Source organism: Octopus bimaculoides, chromosome 19, assembly GCF_046866305.1.
Source record: "Octopus bimaculoides isolate indiv1 chromosome 19, ASM4686630v1, whole genome shotgun sequence".
Classification (NCBI taxonomy): Eukaryota; Metazoa; Mollusca; class Cephalopoda; order Octopoda; family Octopodidae; genus Octopus; species Octopus bimaculoides.
Genome location: NC_142946.1, coordinates 26,069,659 through 26,094,203, shown reverse-complemented (window position 1 = coordinate 26,094,203; position 24,545 = coordinate 26,069,659). Strand labels below are relative to the sequence as shown.

The 24,545-nt window shown below is 34.4% G+C and overlaps 1 protein-coding gene across 4 annotated transcripts in view; it reads left to right on the top strand.

Annotated features, from left to right (window-relative positions):
• LOC106883269 (ATPase family AAA domain-containing protein 2) overlaps window positions 1-24,545 on the top strand; it is a 74,076-nt gene that overhangs the window by 6,397 nt on the left and 43,134 nt on the right. For 2 of the 4 annotated variants that reach the window (XR_016245204.1, XM_014934212.3), the window contains exons 2-6: window positions 12,626-12,720; window positions 21,299-21,345; window positions 22,896-23,143; window positions 23,514-23,559; window positions 24,354-24,515. Coding sequence is in view for 3 of the 4 variants with exons in the window: in XM_014934212.3 (XP_014789698.1) it covers window positions 12,626-12,720; window positions 21,299-21,345; window positions 22,896-23,143; window positions 23,514-23,559; window positions 24,354-24,515 (598 nt within the window). In the remaining variant the exon portion in view is untranslated. Of the gene's footprint in view, window positions 1-12,625; window positions 12,721-21,298; window positions 21,346-22,895; window positions 23,144-23,513; window positions 23,614-24,353; window positions 24,516-24,545 lie in introns of all 4 variants that reach the window. The other 2 variants (XM_014934211.3, XM_089366651.1) reach the window with 1 other exon arrangement.

The window sequence follows — 24,545 nt, the reverse complement described above, 5'->3', positions numbered from 1 at the left end:
TAAAGTCCTGTGGAAAGATGTGAGATGGTATGACATGACTTTGCTGCTCACCACTCTTGAAACCATCACAGTTGCTAGAAACTTAGTGAGTGTTGTTTTTGGGACATCAGAACGATCTGCACATAATCATGTATCATATCCCCTGTCAGTCTTTTGGTCTTGGTTGAAGTTTTTCCTACCAGGTAAGAACCAAAGCATGCCATATTTGTGATGGTTTTTAAACTTAACTGCTTGGCACACATCAAACGGTTTTCTTGCAGAGACTTGAATTTGCCTTTGTTCTGTACATACAACTTGTATTGAATGTCCTCAAGCACTGCATTTTGATAATCAACTCTGACACCTGAAGTTCTTTAGTGATAACCTTCATTGATTTTTCAGAGTATATCATCGATGAATTGCAGCGACTAAATTTAGAATGTTTTTTGTCTTTTATATATTTGAAACATTTCTACCAGTGGTTTCCAATTCTATCTAAACTTTGTATCCAAAAGATCTTGCAACATTTAGAAAGTTGGCAATTTCTAAATTGCTGCTGTCAACATATATGGTATGAGCGCATGTCTTCATTTCTTGTGTTAGCATTTTATTTACCATGACGATCTGAAATAAATAAAAACTTTTGGTGTGCAGAGACCCTGGTAATTGAGTGTCCTCAAATACCCCTTAAGCTGACATTGTTGCATGTTCTGGAGTTGAGTCTATAGATAAAAGTTTGTGAATCTCATGAAATGCAATTTTTGTCTTTATAGTCTTTTTGGTGGACTTGAAAATTTAGGAATACACTTGCTATTAGTTCATTGATGAAACTACTTAGAAGTGGGAAGGTGCAAGTACTGCAGTTCTTTCCAAATAGTTTTGATCTAAATGTTGACTAGTCATGCATGTAAAAGGGACAGAGATAGACAGGTCCAAAAAATAGTATTTGAAACAAAGAGAGAATGTCTATCCAATTTTTGCTTGGCTTGAATATTTACTCTTCCACATTTCTATGTGCATAATACCGAGACAACAGCAAACTTCAAATGTGTAAGATTTATGCATACATGTATATCTTTTATTTTTAACTTATTTCAGTCATTAGACTGTGGCCAAACTGGGGTGCCACCTTGAAGAACTTTTAGTTGAATGAATCGACCCCAGTACTTAATTTATTTACTAAGCCTGATACTTATTCCATCGGTTTCTTGGGCCGAACCGCTACGTTACAGGGACATCAACATACCAACACCAGTTGTTGAGTGGTAATGGGGGATGAAGACACACACACACACAACAGGCTTCTTTCAGTTGCTGTCTACCAAATCCACTCAAAAGGCTTTGGTCGGCCTGAGGCTATAGAAGACGCTCACCTAAGGTTCCACGCAACCTGGAACCATGTTAGGAAGCAAGTACAATTTAAAACTTAAAATGTTTTCTACAAATAACCAGTATTTACCACTCCATATATATGTGTGTGTTTGTATATATGTACATACATACATATATATATATATATATATATATATATATATATATATATATATATATATATATATATATATATATATATATATATATATTAAATGATATATATATATATATATATATATATCATTTAATGTCCGTTGTCCATGCTAGCATGAGTTGGGAAGGTTTGACTGGGCTGGAAGGCTGTACTAGACGCCAGTCTGATTTGGCATGGTTTTCTACGGCTGGATGCCCTTCCTAACACCAATAATTAATTATATATAGGATTTGTTTGAATGAAGACATTTTAATATTAAGGATACCAAGTGAGAGCTGAGATCTGTATGTTCTTGTATATACCATATACAAACACCCATATATACCCATGCATATAGACATATTCATATACTTACACATACATGCACACACAAATATACACACATGTTTAGATATACATATTACCATGCAAACCAGCATGCAGTTTCACAATCCAATGTAAATTCCAGATCCAACATAGGGAAGGTTTCAGGTATTGTGTTTACATAAAATAGGAACAATAAGAGCACTCAGAGAGTGCAAACCTCTGCAACTGGAACATGAACAGCCTCTCAACGATTAGCCAATGATGATTTTTAAAATGAAAATATCTGAAATAAAAAAACAGGAAAAATAATCCAGAATCCTTGTCCGGTACTGGATTGATCCCAAATTCTAATCAGTTTGTGCCAGTCACAAGGCTAAAGATCCCTGAAAGTTTCATCCGAAAACATCCAGCAGTTCTTGAGATATCTTGTCTGTGGACAAACAAACAAACAAACACCACTGAAAACAATACCTTTGCTAAAGTGGAGGTAAAAATGGGATAAAGGTTTGACAGCTATTTCAGATACATTTTTTATTGATGGATACTTGAATTACATCAGGAAAAAACTGTTTTCCTCAGGTCAATTAAAATTTTAAAATTCAGTTTAGAGAAGAATTACTAAGACAGAATATTATTACTGCCATTACTATCATTACTGTTATTGTTGTTAACATTAAATGTATTATTACCAACACTTCCATTTTTGTTATTTTGTCTGTTACAGTTTAGGACTGTACTAATCATACCACTAAATTGCCTAGCATTCATACTTCTATTTATTACATCCTGGTTGTTGTCACGGGCTAAATTATTTTGCTTATTAATTCTTGCCATTATAATCCCCAAGGTTAAAAAGAGTAGAATAAGATTATTTTCCTTTTACTATATAACTGATGGTGCTCATTAGATGGGGTTAAGTTCTTTTTTCGCAAATCAAACAAGTTTTCAGAAAGCTTAGCAGTTGTGTAATTCCAAGGAGGGTTGTATCAAGCTACATTATCATTATGTAATCTGTATCATTTTCCTGTCCTAGTGCCTAGCTTTATAATTTTTATTTTGATGGATCATGACTTCTATTGCTACTATATTGACTAACAATAATCAGTAGAGTTATCCGAATAATTATGAATTCTAAGCCTATTTCTTCCATTACATGTTGTAGTGTTGTGAGTCAAAATTCCACCAGAGTACTTAGCTTGTGATTCACTAGTTATATACTTGTTATCATTAATACTATTATTGCTATCATTCCCATTTATAAAGCCCACTACTGAGGATATTAGAATTATCCTTAATATTCCTATATTTATTTTTATTTCCAATTTTGTTATAACCTCTAATAGGATGCAAGTTATTATGCATAGTAGAATCATTAACCTTAATGCAGACTTTAATTCATCCACAATATGTTATATTTTTTATTGTTTTATATTTATATTCTTTCCATTATTCTTCTATATCTTTAAATTCTTGTATTATTACTGTCTCTCTCTTTTACTCTTTTACTTGTTTCAGTCATTTGACTGTGGCCATGCTGGAGCACCACCTTTAGTCGAGCAAATCGACACCAGGACTTATTCTTTGTAAGCCTAGTACTTATTCTATCGGCCTTTTTTGCCGAACCGCTAAGTTATGGGGAAGTAAACACACCAGTATCGCTTGTCAAGCGATGTTGGGGAGACAAACATGCACACACACACACACACACACACACACACACACACACACACACACACACACACACACACACACATATATATATATATATATATATACACACACATATATGACGGGCTTCTTTCAGTTTCCGTCTACCAAATTCACTTACAAAGCTTTGGTCAGCCCGAGGCTATAGTAGAAGACACTTTGCCCAAGGTGCCATGCAGTGGGACTGAACCCAGAACCATGTGGTTGGTAAGCAAGCTACTTACCACACAGCCACTCTTGTTATTTACACTCCTATTATTTACATTTTATGGGGTATTTTTCATTCCTTGGATATTCTCCAAATTATCTTGTTTTCATATCCTGATGAGTACATGATTCTTAATGCATGATTTGAAAGGTGCAGTTCGATTTTAACAGTTATTTTTTCAAAGCTATAATGGAAATGACAAAGGAGTATATCTGGCATATTTTGCTTTGAGTTCAATAAATGCAACAATGCAATGGAAAGTGCAAGGAATATTAATGCAGTATAGAGGTATTGGACAATAAGAGTGAGATATTGTCAACGGTGGTTCCAGAAATTCCAAGCCGGAAACTACAGCCTAGAAGGCGTGCCTTGTCCTGGAAGATCTGTAGAGCTGAACAAGGATGTCCTGCAATTCTTGGTGGAACAAAATCCCATCAAAACTGTTGAGGTACTAGCAGAGAATCTTGGATTTGGTCATTCAACCATTCATCAACATCTGTGTGCCATCGGGAAAGCAAATTGGATCAATAGGTTCCTCACAAACTTTCTGAGTCTAATCATGTGTAGAGACTGAATGTGTGCACTTCTTTGCTGTCATCTATATATACAAAAATTAGAATGTCTGTCTGTCTGTGTGTGTGTGTGTGTGTGTTTCCCTAAAACTCGAGAACTACACAACCAATTTCATTCAAATTTTACACGTCTTACTTAGGGTTCCGGTTGTGTTTTAGTCAAAGAAAATGTTTAACTTCTCGCAGAGTTCGAGCCCACGGCAACATAATATCTCCTCCACTATTTAAGTATTACGTGTCAAAAGTGAAACAAAAACACTCATGTCAAATACTTTCACTTTAAAAATGAAACTATTCCACTAACTACTGAAACAATCACATTTCGATACTGTAATGACAGATACTTTCACTTTAATGGTGTGTGTATATATATATATATATATATATATATATATATATACAGAGAGAGATGTATACATATACATGTATATGTACACGTATATGTATAGATATATATATATAGATATAGATCTATATGTATACATGTGTGTAGATGTATATATATAGGTGTACATCTAATATGTACACATATATAAATGCATACAGATATCTATACATATATACACCCATGCATATATACACCCATGCACACAAACACACACATTAGTAATTTGTTTTCTTATCCAAAACTACGTCAAAAGTATTGAATGGATCTTTAAGAAATTTGGAAATTATATTCTATGCATAATGGCCATAACCCCCATGAAAATTCATATATTTTTGATGTTGATGAAATTTTAACTATACAGATTACACACAAATAAAATAATATTTCTAAAAATTTTTCTTCTTAGAAGTTACAAAGACCCCTTCATGGGGACTTCACACCCACAATTTAGTCATTTTTCCTAAGCAAAGACGAATACAGTTGTACCATTGGTAGCTATAGGGTTACCCGAACATAACAGATGAGCATTATTTGTAATTCAACGGTACAACAGTGTAGGACTATCCTTTCAGATATACTTACATTGTGATTTCAGCAATGTGGGGCATAAATTGTCAAGTAAATGAGACTCATCTTTGCCTCCACTGATTCACTTGCAAAGTGATGAGTAAAATTATTTCGTTGCAGACCTCCTTTGAGTCTTTTTATTACTACTGCGACACATATAGTCCCCAGTTGGTAACATTGATTTCAAGGCCTTCCCAGATGAGTGACTGGTTGTTCGAAGACATTTATTGATTGTAAATATTTTCTGCCCAGTTACCTATCGGTAGAGTGGTCATTTGCAAACTCCAGAGGCGACACTTTCATTTCCCTTTACTCCAAACGTCACACATTGTTGTTTCTATTGAGTCATGCCCTTCCAATTGCTATAGATCCATAATGCATCTTAAAGCTGTACCTGTCAACTGTATGGTGAGGAATCCTACATTGGGGAGTAGTAACGACTAGGCTAGGGTAGCTGACTGATTATCGTGATCATTCGTCTTTTGGTTTCCTGTAGCTTTGCTCTCTTTTACAAACCCAGTGAACATACATATAATTCCTATTTTAAAGAAATTCAAACAATACATATTACACACAAGTTAAAAAGATTCCCAACAATTAAACTTCTCTGGTTGACATTAATACACCCATCACCAATAGGGGCCTTAACTCCCACAATTTTCAGCTCCATGAGCTCCATTTTTCAGGAGCAAAATTCTTTTAAGGTCCATGTAGTGTCTTAGGCCAAAGAATTTTTTAACTTCCTGCATAGTTCGAGCTCACAGCAATATCTTATCTCCTCCACTATTTCAGTATTATGTGTCAAAAATGAAACAATAACATCACTCTACTGTAATGTCAGATACTTTCACTCTAACACTGAAACTATTCCACTATTTCAGTATTACCTGTCAAAAGTGAAAGAATAACATGTCGCTACTGTAATTTCAAATATTTTCAATTTCATACTGAAACTATTAAAGTGAGACTATACTCTCACATATATACAGGCATACTATAAGACCCAAGTAAAAACATTTCCCAACAATTCAACTTCTCTGGTTGACATTAACACCCCCACCCCCAATAGGGGCCTTCATTCCCACATTTTAGAGCTCCATGAGCTCTATTTTGCAGGAGCAAAATCTTTTTCACAGGTTCCAGAAGACTGAAATTTTGGAATATGTGCATAAAGATCAATAGTATGGGATACATGTCTCATGATTAGAATTTTTTAGGGTGTGTAAAGAGGGAAAGAACCCTCATGTGCAATTTTGATGAAATTCGAATCATATGTATTCCAGTTCCTTACAGAAAATATAACAGAAAAGTCTCATTTTTCAATTGCATGTAACACGGGCAACGCCGGGTATCTCTGCTAGTGTTTCATAAATGAATGTTTTTTGGACCAAATAGTGACTGGTGACAAGAAATGGGTTCTCTATATAAAAATGTCAAGCACTGAAGACACTAGGTAGGGAAAGGAGAAACACCGGCACCCATGTAAGGTGTTGTTATCTATTTGGTGGGATATGAAAGGTTTAGTCCACTTTGAACTTTTAAACCCAAACCAAACAGTAACAAAGGAGATCTACTGTGAGCAGCTTGAATGGCTTAAGTCAGCACTAAAAGAAAAATGACCATTTTTGGTTTCAAGATGAAAGATGTTCTTACATCAGGATAATGCTTGGCCACATATAGCGAGGATGACATTACAAAGGTTGGAGCAGTTTGAAAGGGAAGCAATGCCCCACCCACCATATTTGGCAGACATTGCCTCATCTGATTATCATTTATTCCGCAGTCTTCAGAATCATTTGTATGGAAAAAATATGAATTCTCTAGACAAGGTCAGAACAGTACTGGAGGAGTATTTTTCATCATGGACAAGCAAATTTTGGAAGAGGAGCCTTGCAGGTCTACCAGATAGATGGAAGAGCATTGTAGAAAATGAAGGAGAGTATATTTTGGATTAAAAAAGAACTTTGTTTATCTTAATTTTGAAAAATAAATGAAGTATAAAAAAACTGTAAGTGTGACTAGTATGAGTGTATGCAAGTATGTGTTGTCATAAAGGTTCCAGTTTGATTGTCAATAGGTTAGTAGTAATTTCTCTTTCAACACCAAGACATTTGTTTTGACTATACACACTATGCTGATAAACCTTCATCTAGCCTCACTTCCCTCTCTTTTTCTTTCTTCCTCTTATCTTTTATCTCTGGCAATCTGTTTAAACAAATAATTTAATGTAACATTATCTGTTGATTGTTTTATGACCCATAACCCTATGAAATCTAGCTGAACCTTGGTATTTCAAACTCTTTTCATTGATGCTGAAACGAATGGGTTAATTCACATTCTACTTATTCTACAAACTAAATTTGAAATTTTTAATTCACCTGGAGAAAACAGTTTTTCCATAATGTAATTGAATCCTTCATCAATAAAAAATGCATCTGAAACAGTTGTTGTGTAACTCATTTGTGTTTTTATTTTATATATATATATATATATATATATATATATATATATATATATATATATATATATATATAAATGTTTTGGGTTGTGTACAGTATATTATATTGGTAATAATGACTAAGGTTAGTCAAACCCATGCCAACATGGAAAACAGACGTCAACTGATGATAATGCAGATGAGTCAAAAGAATTGAAGCAATTTTTCCTTAGTTTATTTATATGCAGGTGCAAATCGATTTTAAATTTTCCAAGAAAATGAAATGAAATGGGATCAAATAAAATAAAGTAGAATATTTATCATGTTTAAGAATATTTCATGTAGCACATTAGTATGCTTGTGCCTCTATTGGAGAGATGTTCAATTTCCTTTACATAGAGAAAAGAAGGCTCACAAGGGTTGTGTAGTGCGGTGTGAATTGAATAGCATGATGTGTATGGGTGAGGACAGCTGTGTAAAGAAGTGCCACTCTCTTACTGTGGAGGGAACCTGAGGAAAAGTTAGACCCAGGAAGACCTGGGATGAGGTGGTGAAGTATGATCTTTGGATGTTGAGTCTCACGGAGGTGATGACAAGTGATTGAAATCTTTGGCGATTTGCTGTGCTTGAGAAGACATGTCAAAATCGGGATTTGTGGGTGCTGGTGACTTGTAAAAGGCACCCACTATACTCTTGGGATGGTTGGTGTTAGGAAGGACATCCATCTGTAGAAATAAAGCCAAATCAGACTGGGGCCTGGTGCAGCTTTCTGGCTTACCAGTCCCAGTCAAACCATCTAACCAATGCCAGCATGGAAAACACGTTAAATGATGATGATTTACATTATTTACATTTGACGGATATTCGTCCTCATCTTGTTTGTTGTTAACACGTTTCGGCTGATATACCCTCTTGGGGAAATTTCGAACCTGGGTTCTCATTCCTCTCGATGTTACTATTATTATTATTGTATTATTATTACTATTATTAATCAGGTCGCTGCCGTGAATCGAACTCGAACCTTGGGGTTAGTAGCCCGCACTCTTAACCACTACGCCATATGCCCGTGGGCAATTATGGGGTGAATTTTAAGCTTATAAATCTATTATTTTTCTATCCTTCCTCAATACCGGTTCCCATATGCTATTCATATCTGCACTTGGTCTGCTTAGGAGGTTGTTGTGTCCTAGCACATATGCTGCTTCTTTTAGTTTTCGTATTTTCCAGTGTTGTTCCCTGTCTATTATATGGCGTAGTGGTTAAGAGCGCGGGCTACTAACCCCAAGGTTCCGAGTTCGATTCACGGCAGCGACCTGATTAATAATAGTAATAATAATAATAATAATAATATAATAATAATAATAATAATAGTAACATCGATAGGAATGAGAACCCAGGTTCGAAATTTCCCCAAGACACCTGACGAAGGCTGGAGGGTATATCAGCCGAAACGTTGTGTTAACAACAAACAAGATGAGGACGAATATCCGTCAAATGTAAATAATATAAATAATTCCTCATCTCTTAAATATAGAACTGAATGATGATGATGATGTTGAAGCAGTTACAATAGTGTTCTGCATCTATCTATAGTAGTGATGTTCATTGTATTTTCAGCGTATTGAGTTTTCTCTGGTGTTTGTGTGAAGTGGGTGATGTAATTAGAGCAGATTGGTAAGTTAATCTGATCATGTGAAAAATGAGCAGGTAAACACTGTTCTGAGCTAGAGGTAGTCAAAGAAAACTGATAGTATTTCAACTCCATGTATGATTGTTTATATGAATGTCTATATGTGTGAATACTGAGCAGCACATGTCCACATACACACACACACACACACATCTGCAGGTGTGGCTTTTTGGAAGTGCAAGCATGGCTGTGTGGTAAGAGGTCTGCTTCCCAACCACGTGGTTCTGGGTTCATCCCACTGTGTGGCATTTTGAGAAAGAGTCTTCTTTTGTAGCCTTGGGTTGACCAATGCCTTGTTGAATTTGGTACATGGAAACTGAAAGAAGCCAGTCTTATATATGTGTGTGTTTGTGTTTCCTTGTCTTGACATTGTGTAATAGTTGTAAATAAATGTCTGTCAAACAAGTAGTGTAATTTATTTCCAATATTCTGCAAGAACATGTTGGCCATGGGGAAGTAATACTTCATTATGGCAGGAAGGACATCCAGTTGTAGAAAATCTGCCTCAGAAACTGAAACTAACCCATGTGTGTGTGTGTAGCTATAATGTGCTTGTGTTCTTTGTATGTTTGTACATGTGTAAATGTGTGTATACATGTAGATGTATGTATATACTGTTTGAACATGGTGTGGGGTAGAAGTTAAGTAGACAGTGGGAATGTAAGAGGAGGGTGTTGTGTAAGTGTGTGAAGGAGAGGTTTAATGAAAAGGAGTGTAGAATTTAGACTGAGGGACTGAAGTATTGAGAGATAATTAATTCCTGCCCCAGACAAAGGCAGAAGTCCAGGGGCCCTCTGTGCATGGGCAGTCAGAACAGAGGTATTGCAGGTAATGACCAGTGGAGCAGAAATGGTGCAAGTGTTATTAATGAGACTGAAAACGCCATCATGATGTCGACATTTTGATACCTGGCATGAATCAAGATGATACAATTAACTTTTTTTCAATTATTCAGATGGCTTCCAACCCTCCATGTCAGCTAACTTTTTCTCAGCTACAATTTTTCATTCTTTATATTCTCCAACACCATTGACTGTTCAACAATATATCAAATTGTTCTTGAAAAGAGGAGACATAAAATTATCAAAGTTAGCCTGAACACCATATATATATATATATATAAATGTATGTATAAATGCATATGTATATATGTGTGTAAATAATATCTATATATATATATATATATATATATATAATCATCATCATCGCCATTTAGCATTCACTTTCCATGCTAGCATGGGTAGGTATATATATTTATGAATATTTAGCAGAAGTAACAGTGCCTCAAGGCCCAAGAGTTTCATGCATTGGCACTTATCAAACACATGAAATTATCAGACCTTGAGTCACTCTGTTACTTCTGGTAAATATTGATAATAAATATATATATACTCATCTTGAGTTCTCTTTTTCCTGTTGCTTCACCATACATACGTACAGCACAAAGACACCTCTTTCAATATCACCCTCCTTTCAAAGGATTTTTGTCTTGTAAGTTACTTGGTGACCCTGCCAATGCTGGCAGTCCATTGTGTAAAGTGCAGCCCCTGATAAACTGTTAACCCATGCTAGCATGGAAGACCGACACTAAATGATGATGATGATGATGATGATGATATGCAAACACACCACAATATAGGTTGGTAATAGGTTTCGGGACAGATTATTTAACTCGAAAAATGACATAACACAAAACAAAAGACATTCAACAATTCATTGAAATTCAGTAAAAAGGACTTCCAGTCACTATAAAATACTATACATTAACTATTTAAATAAAAATTATAAAAAAGATAATGTTAAGAAAAGCTTAGAAAAGAACCAAAAATAAAAAGAAAGATAAACTAATGTGCTTGATTGGCGAGAAGTGAAAGTTGGAGGAGAAGCATGGGTTACAGTGTTGACATTGAAGCTGAAGGAATCTATTTGTCTTCAGACGTTTTCATTTCAGGCCATCGACTTTCAATATGCAGCAAAAATTTGTCTTGGGTACTGTGAATGGTTTTACTATTTTTGTCATCCATGATAACCTTCTAAGGGCATAAGCATCATGAACAATCCCAATAATTTTAGTAAAGTGCTCAGCATTAGGATCCAGCTCCTCGAAAAGGGCTAGTGATTTCTCTTTATATAGAAAAGCTTGCTGCATTTTCTTAATGAAGCGCCATGGTTCTGGTTTCAGTTGTGCATCTTCTTGTTAGCAACTCCATCAATTCTTCATTTTTGAGTAGTTGCTTGTCAGCATCAATCAGTGCTTCAAAATCTTCCTCCTCCAAACCCATATTCAATTCTTTTGACAATGCCACCAATTCTTTGTTCACATCACAAATGTCAAAACCCCTGAAATCATCCACAAATTGAGAGTACAGTTTCTTCCAAATGGCATTCATACACATTTCTGATACATCCGTCCATGCAGAATTGATATTAAGAATGGCCTTTGAACTATTGCCCATCTTCCAAAAATCACAGTGTGGTGCCTTCCTTCCTTTCTGTTGTTGCCACACTCTGCCTAGGTACGCATCTTTGGTAGCAATACTTGAAGTTAGAAAAGATAGCTTGGTCCATATGTTGCAGTTAGGAGTAGATATATGATGGTGATGTTAGGATGAAAATCAACAATGTTTTATGGGTGACCAGGAGCATTGTAAAAAATAAACAGTATCTTAAATGAAATATTTTTCTCTTTATAGTACTTCTCAACTGCAAGAACAAAATGATTACTCTTTTTACTCTTTTACTTGTTTTAGTCATTTGACTGCGGCCATGCTGGAGCATGGCCTTATTCTCTGTAAGCCTAGTACTTATTCTATTGGTCTGTTTTGCTGAATCGCTAAGTTATGGGGCCATAAACACACCAGCATCTGTTGTCAAGCGATGTTGGGAGGACAAAGATACACACACACACACACACATATACGAGGGGCTTCTTTCAGTTTCCATCTACCAAATCCACACACAAGACTTTGGTCGGCCTGAGGCTATAGCAGAAGACACTTGCCCAAGGTGCCACGCAGTGGGACTGAACCTGGAATCATGTGGTTGGTAAGCAAGCTACTTAGCACACAGCCACTCCTGGAAAAATCAATCTTGAAATTATAACAGTCATTCAGACTTTAGTATTTGACCTTCATATAACTGGGAGTGATGCTTTTGGCATGTTCTTAAATGCTGAAATATATTGCAAAAAATTGTTATATATCATTCACATATTTTTTTTTTCTTTTTCTTTTTTTTCTGTAGTCAAATGTTTCCAGTAAAAAAAGAACCCAAGGTTCTAATGATGATTCCTCAACAACTAACCAGAGGAATAACTTGAAAACGTCTTCAACTCTGAGGTTAGTACCACTTGAGAATTATATGTTTAATAGACTAATATTTTTTATTTCTCAGGAAAAGAATATTCCTTAAATTTTCTCATTTCTAAACTATTCTCATGTTTTTTATATATTGCAAAATTAAGAAGATTTCTGTGGGATTTTTAATGATATTACTATTTTCTTTATGTTCAACTGTTAAATATATTGGAACTACTAATGTAATGGACATGTTAAAGTATTACTTAAATATTATTATTTCATGTTGATATCAAATCTTTCCAATAATTCTCTAAAATTACTCAGATGAGATGTTTTGGAGTCTGAGATTGTTGTTTGATTGGTTAGAAAAAAATATTTGAAAGATTGAAAACTATATTAGCACAATTTGCAGAAAATTTGAGTACAGTAGCAACAAAAAGGTTTGTACTGTGACTCCTATTTCTTAATCTGTCATGGTATTATGACTTTTACAGAATTATATTGACATTATTGTAATTTAGCCTGTGGTTTTAACACTAACATTATTTTGTTTTGTATGCAACTTATTTAGCTAGTTACGTGAAATATTTATTGCTAATTGAAAATTAAAGCAATAATAACTAAACTTTTTCAAAATATATGATTTAACCCTTTCGTTACTGTATTTATTTTGAGATGCTCTGTTTCTTTCAATTATTTTGAATATAACAAAAAATTTAGTAAAATAACTTCGTTATCATTAAGCTAGTGTTAGGAACATAAATTGTGATTTGGTGGAAGATTTGAATTCAAAACTTATGAAAACAAGACATTTATACTAAAGAGCCAGAGCCAGTTTAAGTCAGGTTGGTAAAGAAAGGGCTAAAGAGTATCAGTGATGCTTTTCTTGTGTTTTTATTAAATCTATTTAAATCGAATTTTAAGGAAAGCATATATATATCTATATATATATATATATATATAATGATTTCATGAAAACAAACATATTAAGGTGACGTAGTGGAGGAATTTTGACTCCTTCCATACTTTAGCATTTTTGTTAAGTCTTGTTTATATAGAGGGACAATTACTTTGAATGTCTGTTGGAAAAGGTTGAGTTTTGGTATTGGGAAAGTATTGCTGGAAGTAAAATTTACTGTGGTTAATAATGAAAACTTTTGTAACTAAGACAAACCTAATTAGTTTTATTTGGTACAATGTTGACATAATAACTTTATTATGCCAACATTTTTGGAGAAAATTTGTTTTTGAATTAAAAAAAAAAAAGGCGAATATTCTACAAAGGATAATTTATATAATGTAACTGTAGTGTGAAACATGAATGGTAAAACTAATGAACTTCAGTAACTGCTTTGGAATATAATGGAGTACCCATATGCAAAGAGTTCTCTAAATGAACAATTTGAATAACAAATAGTTTTCCTGAAGAAAACTAAACTCACAAAATGAGTTGAAATTTGATCAGTTAACCATGAGCAGGCTATGCACATGTGGAAGTGACTGGGGGCCCATTAACATAACAATTTGAAATCTAACTACAAACCACAAGTAGACTACATAAGTGCTGGGAGAGCATATACAAATAGATAAGCTAAATGAACAGAAAATTATATTCAGCCACCAATCTGAAATTTGAACAACAAATTAGAAATAGTTTAAGTGGCTGAGAAAACATACACATTGTTTGTTTATATCCATGTACACATTTTGTGTAGCTTGCAAATTTTCATATTTTATATGGAAAATAATATTTCTCATATTTTACTTAAAATAGCAATGGATCAACACAAGCTAAACTGAGAAAATGTACTCCTACACATTTACATACACATAAACATATATTTATTTGCAATTCTGTAGAGTGGTTGGCATTGGGAAGGGCATCCAGCCATAGAAACCAAGTTAAAACAGGCTATGGAACCTGGTGCAGCCCCCTGACCTTGCCAATTCCTGTCGGGTTATCTAACCCGTGCCAGCATGGGAAATGGACATTGAATGTTGATGATGATATTGATGGATAAACAAATAAAATATAATTTCATGTCTTTATATAGAATTTGGGTGTGGCTTGGAACAAATTACCCCTGTTTATATGTAACAAACAGTTTGGTTAATGAACAGGGCTCCAGAACATTATATAGAGACCTTACTTTGCTCTTTTACTTGTTTTAGTCATTTGACTGCGGCCATGCTGGAGCACTGCCTTTTTAGTCGAGCAAATCGACCCCAGGACTTATTTTTTGGAAGCCTAGTACTTATTCTATCGATCTCTTTTGCCGAACCGCTAAGTTACGGGGACGTAAACACACCAGCATCAGTTGTCAAGCGATGTTGGGGGGACAAACACAGACACAAACATATATACACACATATACATATATACGACGGGATTCTTTCAGTTTCCGTCTACCAAATCCACTCACAAGGCTTTGGTTGGCCCGAGGCTATAGTAGAAGACACTTGCCCAAGGTGCCACGCAGTGGGAATGAACCCAGAACCATGTGGTTGGTAAGCAAGCTACTTACCACACAGCCACTCCTACGCCTATGAAAGATGAACCATATTTTCCAGAGTCAATGTTGAGAAAAGAACTGAGTATTAGAGATATATGATTAATGTGGATATGGAACAAAATTCAAAATAATATAATAGCTTAAAGGGAGCAAACCTTTTGGATAAATGAATGTCTGCTTGACGTGGGAATTTCTTTGTAGTCACTCAACATTAACAACTAAATCTCCTAATTACTCCTTACTGTTGTGAGATACAGAGGACACATTAGATAATACAGTCCACTGCCTGCAAAAAGAGATAAAAAAATGGTGATGCCTATGGCTGGAATTTATTTGACTACAGGTCTGCTTGATTGGAGCTAAATAACTATATTGTCTCCAGTCAGAGACATATAGAGAAAGGCTCTATTGCACAGTACTATAAGTGGGACATTATGATGAGTACAGTGATATTGCTGATCTTGTTTGAGGTAGTTTTTGTGAATAGAGGAATTCTTTGTTTACTATTTTTTTCTTTGAAAAATGACATAGTTTGTCTTAGCCTGAAAAATATCTAGTCTAATTTTCACTTATAGCAGTTAGGTTTTGTTATAAAATACCCACTGTAAATACCCATATTAATTTCTACATTTGAGTCTGTCACCATAAAAAAAAAGTCTTATAATGAATGTTAAAAATATAAAAAGTCATACAATGAATGTTAAAAATACAAAGCTTCTTGTTTAGGTTACTATAACAGAAGCTAAAAGTAAATTTTAGAATATTTACTTAAAACAATAACAATAATAATCTTTCTAGTAAAAGCACAAGGCCTGAAATTTTGTGGGAAGAGAATAGTCAACTACATTGCCCCCCCCCCCCCCCCCCATGTAAAACTGGTACTTATTTCATTGACCCCAAAAGATAAAAAGCAAAGCTGACTTTAGTGTCATTTGAACTTAGAACATAAAGCCAGAAGAAATACCAGTAAGTATTTTGTCACACATGCTAACAATACCTGTCTACTACCTTAATGATGATGATAATCCTTTCTACTATTGGCACAAGGCTTGAACTTTCAGGGGCAGGGAGACAAGTCAGTTACATTGACCCAGTATTCAACTGGTACTTATTTCATTGACTCTGAAAAGATAAAGGGCAAGTTGACCTTGGTGGAATTTGAATTCAGGCTTTAAAGATGGACAAAATGCCAGTAAGCTTTTTTGTCCAGGGTGCTAAGGATTCTATCACCTTGCAGTCTTAATAATAATAATAATAATAATAATAATAATAATCCTTTCTTTTAAAGGCACAAGGCCTGAAATTTGGGTTAGGGCGATAGTCGATTACATCGACCCCAGTACTCAGCTGGTACTTATTTTATCAACCTTGAAGGGATGAAAGGCAGAGTTGATCTCAGTGGAATTTGAACTCAGAACATAAAGACATGAAATACTACTAAGCATTTTGTCTGGTGTGCTGATGTTTCTGCCAGCTCGCCGCCTTAATAATGATAATAATAATAATAATAAAGAAGGCTTGCATGAATAACATCAAAGACAACTTGAAAGGTAAACTTCTGCATGGAAAATACCTTAACTGCCTGTCCAAAGCAGATATTCATCAAAATCTAACACATCAATGGCTACAAGGGACAGGTCTCAAAGAGGACACAAAAGGTTTTGTTATTGCAGCACAAGATCAGAGCTTATCTACCAGAAACTACAATTCAAACATCCTTAAAGATGGATCTGACCCATCATGCAGAATTTGCAGAAAATTCACAGACAATTGATCATGTTGTTTTTGGCTGTCCAGTCCTCACTGAAAAGGAGTTCCTCATAAGACATGATAGACTAGGGCAGTACATCCACTGGAATGCTTGTAAATGCTACAAGATTAAATTCTATGATAAGTGGCTTAGGCACTATCCAGAGGATGTAAATGGTGAGGGCGTTACCATCCTTTGGAACTTCCCAGTACAAACAGACAGAAAAAGTGACTCCAATTAACCAGGCATTGTAATTAAAGACTACTACAGAGGAACTTGTCTATTAATAGATATGTCTGTCCCACAAGATCAAAATGTCTCAAGGAAGGAATGCAAAAAGCTTGCTCACTATGAAGATCTGCAAATTAAAATCACAAAAATGTGGAAGCTTCATAATACGATAATACCAGTAGTAATTGGTATGTTGGGAATGATAAAGAAGGGAGCTGAGAAGTATATTAAGCAACTCCCTGATAACTCCAATCTCTATGAACTACAAAAGATAATCTTGATGGGTACAATCATCTAAAATGGAATAAATGTGGTGATAATTTTTTGTATGCATAGCAAAATAAAAGTGCTACTCTTGGCATCCAAAGGATGCCCAGTACTAAGGCAGCTGAAATAGTTATAATGAAAGGAAGCCATAAATGATAATAAATTTGTAACATATGATCACATATATCACAACATGCAGCAATGAATTCCCAGTTTTCTCATTCAGTGACGGACTACATGCAAATGAATTTCAAGTGCAAACTTCTTGTATGACCCTGCTTGCTTTCCTGTTTGACACTAAAATACTAATACTTGTAGCTTGAGACAAGCTATATCTACTACTTAATTTGCTTTCAGATAATTTTGTTTTGAAGTTATTTTTGGAGATCACTTATTATTTAAAACTGCACTAGAAAAAGTATAGTTACTACACTTTTATTAAAATCCTTTGTAGTGCTTATTAAGTCTCCTACATAACTATCAGCCCCATGTAGTTAGCCATCTGTATCATCGACATATGTGTTTATGTTTGTACATTTTGAGCAACTAGTTCTTTCATTGATCAAGTGCTTATGTATCTTTTCATCTATAAATTAAAGAAGGCCACTTCTCAGATGACACTGAGATTTCAAGCTCTTCCTTACTAACCAGCACATGGGTCTTTGCCATTTTGACCTTTGTATTTTTGACCATATTTCCAAGTTCAGAATTTTTCTATAACTTAGTGACAGGCTCTGCTGAGAATTAGGTTATCAACATAGAAAAGCTCCAAGGACAACCAGTCTTGAACTGTTGTGCTATAGCCTCAAGAGCTATAACACTGCATGACACTAATTTTTTAGTAAACACTACTTTAGGTGATAGTTAATTTTAGAGTGTTCTTTATGAATATGAAATCTGTTTTGCTCCATCACATCTATATTTTGATTTACAAGATATTCCATATATGCTGCATTTATAGAAAAATGTTTAATCTTGTAACCATGCATGTAATTTATTAACATGCTTTCTTTAGTCTTTGCTTTACTTAATTGAGGAAAGGTATCTTTCAGCAACTTGTTTGGTTGCCCCTCAGGGTCTTGTGACTTCATGCAAATTTTGAAGATTCCAAGTTTAATATGTAGTTGTAGTAACACAAATAGCTCAGGTAAAACTAGTAGTGCGTATTAAACTCTTTTATTCCCTGGTCTTCATTCATGATGTGCTGGCCAATCATGCTGACTGTAGTGCTCATTTCAAGCCCTGCTGTCCCACAAGAACAAGAAGCAGCAAACCTTTGTGTAACTTTTTTGCACTCCAGTTAGAAAAAAAAACAAAACAAAAAAAGAACTTTGATCTTCAAGTCACCTCCAGCTTTCCTCTTGAAATCCTCATACCTGATCAAGAAAAATACATCTTGATGGCATCATATGACTCTTTTGCCTTCCTCAGATAACCCACTAGAATCTCTGGGTAATCATTCCCGACTTGCAAAAGGATTACTTTTAAGCTAGAAACACTTCTGTCAACGAATAATCACCAATGTCTTGACATTAGAGGAAAATCCCTGTACCATCATCAAATTCATTATGCATGTCGAAAAATTTAACAAATTTCTTCTCTCAGTGACTGTATGCTGTTTTAGTTCCTTGGGCTAAGACACCATATTCTTCCAGCCAAGTAAATATCATTCTTGGAAAGTCACAACTTTTGAACAAAATGATCAAGTTGTTCTCGAGTTATTTCAGGGCATGGATGAGGAATTTCAAAATCCTTGTCATCTATTTGGTTTTCACATTTAGTTTTGTCTTTGGAATTGTCATTTGACTCGCTCGATGGTTGATTGCCTGGCACAGAAGAATTTGATCTTTATATGGTTTGGGTCTTATGGCTGATAGCAAATTAACGTACTTGATTATACCTTGCAGTTTTCTTATTGAATTCCTCAACGTTATTAATGCAAAAGTAGCAATCAGTAGAATGGTTGCTTTGTTCTAAGCATACCATTAGAGTTGCAAATGGCATTTGCACCAGCTTGTCACTGGACCTCAAGGAAAGCCAATCACTGCAAACTTAACATACAATATGTGGAGCAAAACATTTATCTTGGTCTCCAAGTTTCATTTTGAAGTAATCCTTGTATCTTACTTGTGTTAGTGGTGTGGTGTTTCTCCAGTCTTGGAATGCATATCCCCCACAGATGTAGCAAAAGTGATCTGGGTCATTGCGACATACACATTTTGAAGCCATGCAAATTGAAGTAGAGGAATAAAAAACAGCAGTCCACAGAGAACAGAATAATTATCAATTAAGTCACAATAACATCCAAAACATACATTTAAATCAAAGTGTTCTAAAAATAGACATGATCTAATATGTGTTATATCTACTTTTACAGCTCTCTTATTAATGGTTGTCACAAAAAGAACAATCAAAGGTACTCTTAAAAGATAAATGGGAACTTTTTATGCACTGCATGCTACATTACCTTTCTATAAGTTTGGTATATAGGAGGTATCTTTTAGATCAAAGTATAGATATGATGGAATAAAACTCACTTCATATTAAAAAAGGGTACCCTAAAATTACGCTAATTATCTCATACTAAAGAAACTTTTTTCATTTTGTTATGCAGTGTAATTAGAGCAAGGCAGTTAGCATCCAAGATTAGTAAGAAGAGAAGCAGCTACATTCAAACTAAATGTTTGTAGAAGAATTTTTTCTAAATGCATCCAATGTCCAAGTGGTCATTTAATCCTCCTGTCCAAAAATGCAGGGAAAGGAGCCTGTTCTGCTTATCACAAGCCATTAACCCTTCAAACTATTGAGACCTTGTCAAAAGTCTTCTCCAGATAAACAATCATAGTGATTCTTAGTAAAGAACTTGCGCATTTTATTGTGTTATTGTTCCTTGGCATAACCCCTAATTACATCTCATCCAAGTTAGCCTTTATCTAAATTAACTTTGTTAAAGCTCTTCCAACTATTTTCAACATCAGTGTGAAACCTTAATTGCCTCTCTCCAGTATTTCTCCTTTTCCTTAGTTGATGAGAGTACTGTTCTTGTCACCTCCCTGCACTGCCTGATTTAACTAAGTATGTGACCTACATAACTTGATGCTCAGTAAATATCAGCTATGGACAAGTATTTTAATTTGTAAATTCTTATTTAAAGCTTCTTCTTTTTTTAAGTCATAAGGTGTAATTACATCTCATTAATTACCCCTTCTTCCTAATAGTTAGCAAGTGCTAATCGTTTCCAGCATGTTCTTTAGTATGGAAACATAATCTATGTTTTATGATTAAAATTAAATTTAGAATGCGAGTACACATATGACCTAAGGCTTTTGTAATGTATGGTCTTATTAAAAATAAATTTAAAATGCATATTATTTTTTATTAATCCTAAAAGTTTTTAAAAAAATATTTCATAATTTATCAAGGTTTTATTTCATAGCATTTAAAATTATTTTCAACTTGAGCATTCTAGTGCTAATAACTGACAATAACTTCATATGATGTTTTATGTTAGAAAGTGTTCAGTTTCTATGAATGAAAAAAAGATATCAGGTTGTTAATATTTATTCACACTTCATAATAATATAGTAACTTTATAGATCTTTGTAGAGAATTCAAGTATACTATCTTTTTTCTACACGTTGCTATCTGTACAAATTCTCTTTCAAATCTTGAATTAGTATGCACTTCAATGCATAATTATTAAGTTAACAGTGTAGGAACAAGCAAAGTATAAAATGTAAGGTTTAATTTTTAAAAATTTTGTTTAATAGTAAATAAATTTTATATATTATTTTAGAAAATAATTATATTTGAATTATGTCTGCTATTTTATTGAATCTAATATTACTTTTAACAGGAGGGGAAAAGTCGTTTCTGGTGATAGCAGTGATGAATTTGAAGAAGGTTGGTAATGTTTATTAACTTAAATTTGTTTAGTTATAGATATAAACTGGTGCAGGCATGGTTGTGTGATAAGAAGTTTGTTTTCTAACCACATGGCCCTGGGTTCAGTCCTACTGTGTGGCACCATGAACAACTGTCTTCTATAGCCTGGGCTGACCAAAGCCTTGTGAATGAATTTGGTAGATGGAAACTGAAAGTAGCCTGTCATAGGTGTGTGTTTATCCCTACCACACCACTTGACAACAACCAGTGTTGGCTTGTTCATATTCCCATAACTTAGCAGTTCGACAGAAGACACCAAAAAAGAAGAGTAGTAATGGGGTGATTTCTGGTGCTCCAGCATGATTGTAGTCCTATTACTGAAACAAGCGAAAGGTAAACAGTATATATATATAGGGTTAGTATCGCCCCTGAAGGAGGAACCTCCTAGACTGTTTCCACTGCTGTATCTCTGGCTAGTCTTTCCCACTTGGGACTCTGGTAGCAGATGAGGTCATCCCATCATCTCATCTTTAGCCTGCTTCATGACCTGGCCTGTCTCTTGCTTTGTTTCCTACAGCTGTTTCCCTGGTTTCCAGAGCATTATACTTGCTGGTCAGTAGCAGGTAGAACTGTATTGACTTGGTCCTATCTTCTTATGTTATTGTTCTGTCTTCATTAAACCAAACTAGGTGAGTCTCATCAGACAACTCAAGAAGTCAAACCTCCTCATACTATTGACCAACAAGATGCCGGTGGCATGTAAAAAGCACCATTCAAGCATGATTGTTACCAGCGTCGCCTTACTGGTACTTGTGCTGGTGGCACGTGAGAAACAACATTCAAGCGAAGTCATTGCCAGTGCTGCTGGACTGGCTCCTGTGTAGGTGGCACGTAAAAAACACCATTTGAGCGTGGCCGTTGCCAGTGGCACGTAAAAGCACCCACTACACTCTCGGAGTGGTTGGCGTTAGGAAGGGCATCCAGATCAGATTGAAGCCTAGTGCAGCCATCTGGCTCGCCAGTCCTCAGTCAAACTGTCCAACCCATGCCAGCATGGAAAGCGGACGTTAAATGATGATGATGATCAAGAGAAAAGACAAGTATATGAGGGGGTATAAAAAAAGAGGGAAGAAATGCAAGAAAGATATGACAAAATAGATAAATTATACCCTCCACACACACACACATACATACCTCTTTATAAAAACTCTGTACTTGTATTATGTATTGAGTCCTACATTTAAGAAAAATTAACTTTAATTGAAACAAATTCAATGAAGATAATATAATATTTAAGTATGTAAACATTTTATTTATAATAGAAAATATATTAAATTTTGTAAGTTCAGTTATCTTGGTTATAAAATTCTGTTGTCTCTTGGTAGCTATGGTTTTGGAGGTTAATTTAAGTAATTCTTACCTATATCTTGGAGTTCATTCAACTTCTGTATTAATTTGGTAATGTTCACAGTTTATGAAGTTTTTAATGAAAAAAATGTTAAAATTTATTGCAAGACACATTAAGAAACAAAAATTACTGATTACAAGTCTTTTTTTTTTCTATATAGAGGTGGAGTTTGCTGACAAAAATTGCAATAAACTACATATGAAGGTAAAAAGAGATGAAAGAAAAAAGTCTGAGAAAACAAACAATAAACCACTTCTGCCAACACGAAGATCCACTCGTAAACGATCTTTGTTGTTTTTATCTTCTGATGTCACTGAGACAAACAACATTACTCTGGAAGATGATCATAGTAATAATGAATCACACAAGCGTAAGAGAACCAATGTTGATGAGATTGATGACTCTTTGGTAAGATTTCCTGTTTTATATATACCTTATTCTAAAGTAATTTTGATGACTCAATGAGTCATTCAGGTTTTCTTTTTTTTTTCTTCTAAAAGAACATTATAAAAATAATTGATTCATTTCCCTTTGTTTTTATGAATATATTAGTTGTATGGTTAAGAAATGAAAGAAATCAAATTGATAATAATTTCTGATTCAGTTATTTTGATGTAGTTACATTGCATGATAGGCCCATTCCTATTGTAGAAATTAGAAATGGTGTTTGCAACATCTATGTGACTTTTCATTTTGAAAGTAAATATATATATGTCAGTAAATGCTGACAGTATTCAAGTATCCTGTGTACCAACAGAAATAATTATTCTATTTTCAGGAGTTTACAGATATGTACAGTCGTGTCAAAAGAAATCGTGCACAGCGTAAGTTCACAACAGTTTTAAATGGAATGCACAGCACCAGACAAAATATTGATGGTGAGAAATATTCAGTAATTTTTTTTTTCCAGATGCCCCCTCAATAAGAAAATTTACTATAAAAGATATCTGCATATTTCTATGCCTCAATTTAAACATTTTCTATTAAATGAATTGAGTAATTTGTTGTAGCTCGATTATCTTTTAATATCTGTACCTTAAAATATAGTTGTGCTGTTTTAGAAGATATGTCATGTACCACTCATTGTTGATTCTTGTGTTCATACCACTAGAAGTGCAAGCTGACTATAAAGCAGTTGTAAACCAGCTACTAACAAGCAATCTGCAAGAGAGGTCTCGAAATAAAAATTGTGTGTTCTGAATATCTCGTACTACTGACCTTTTGCTATGAGATGGTTTGATATTTTAGTAATTTATTGAATATTTGCCCCTCCATCCAGCCTTTCTATGTGAGACCAACAATTGATTATTGGTATTCCTTAGTTTTGAATCCTTTTTTTCTCTTGCTGTGCATAACATTTGAAGTTATTTGCTTCATCAACTTATCAATTTTTTTAACTATTTAAAAAAAATTTTCATGTTTTTATTTAATTTATTTTCGTTTTTAATAACTAACTTTGTATAAAGATTGTATTGATTTCAAATGAAAAAGGCTATCTAAATATGTTCTAATTTTTTTTTTGTTTTTAAAATTTACTGGTTGCTTTAAATAAAATAATTCTTGATGTGTTTGTTTTATTTAAAACTGTGTTTATGAAGTTATGTATTAATGTTATTAGATTTTGATGAGTGTCAAGACAACCAGGGTGATGTTGATGAAGAAGTTGATGAGGATGATGATGATGCAGATGATGATAGTGAGACACAAGAACCACCTCGACGTTCATATTATTTAAGGGAGCACAAACCACGTACAAAATTATTTGAAGCCCCACCTATAGGTTAGTAACAGTTGGGATTTAGACTCATCA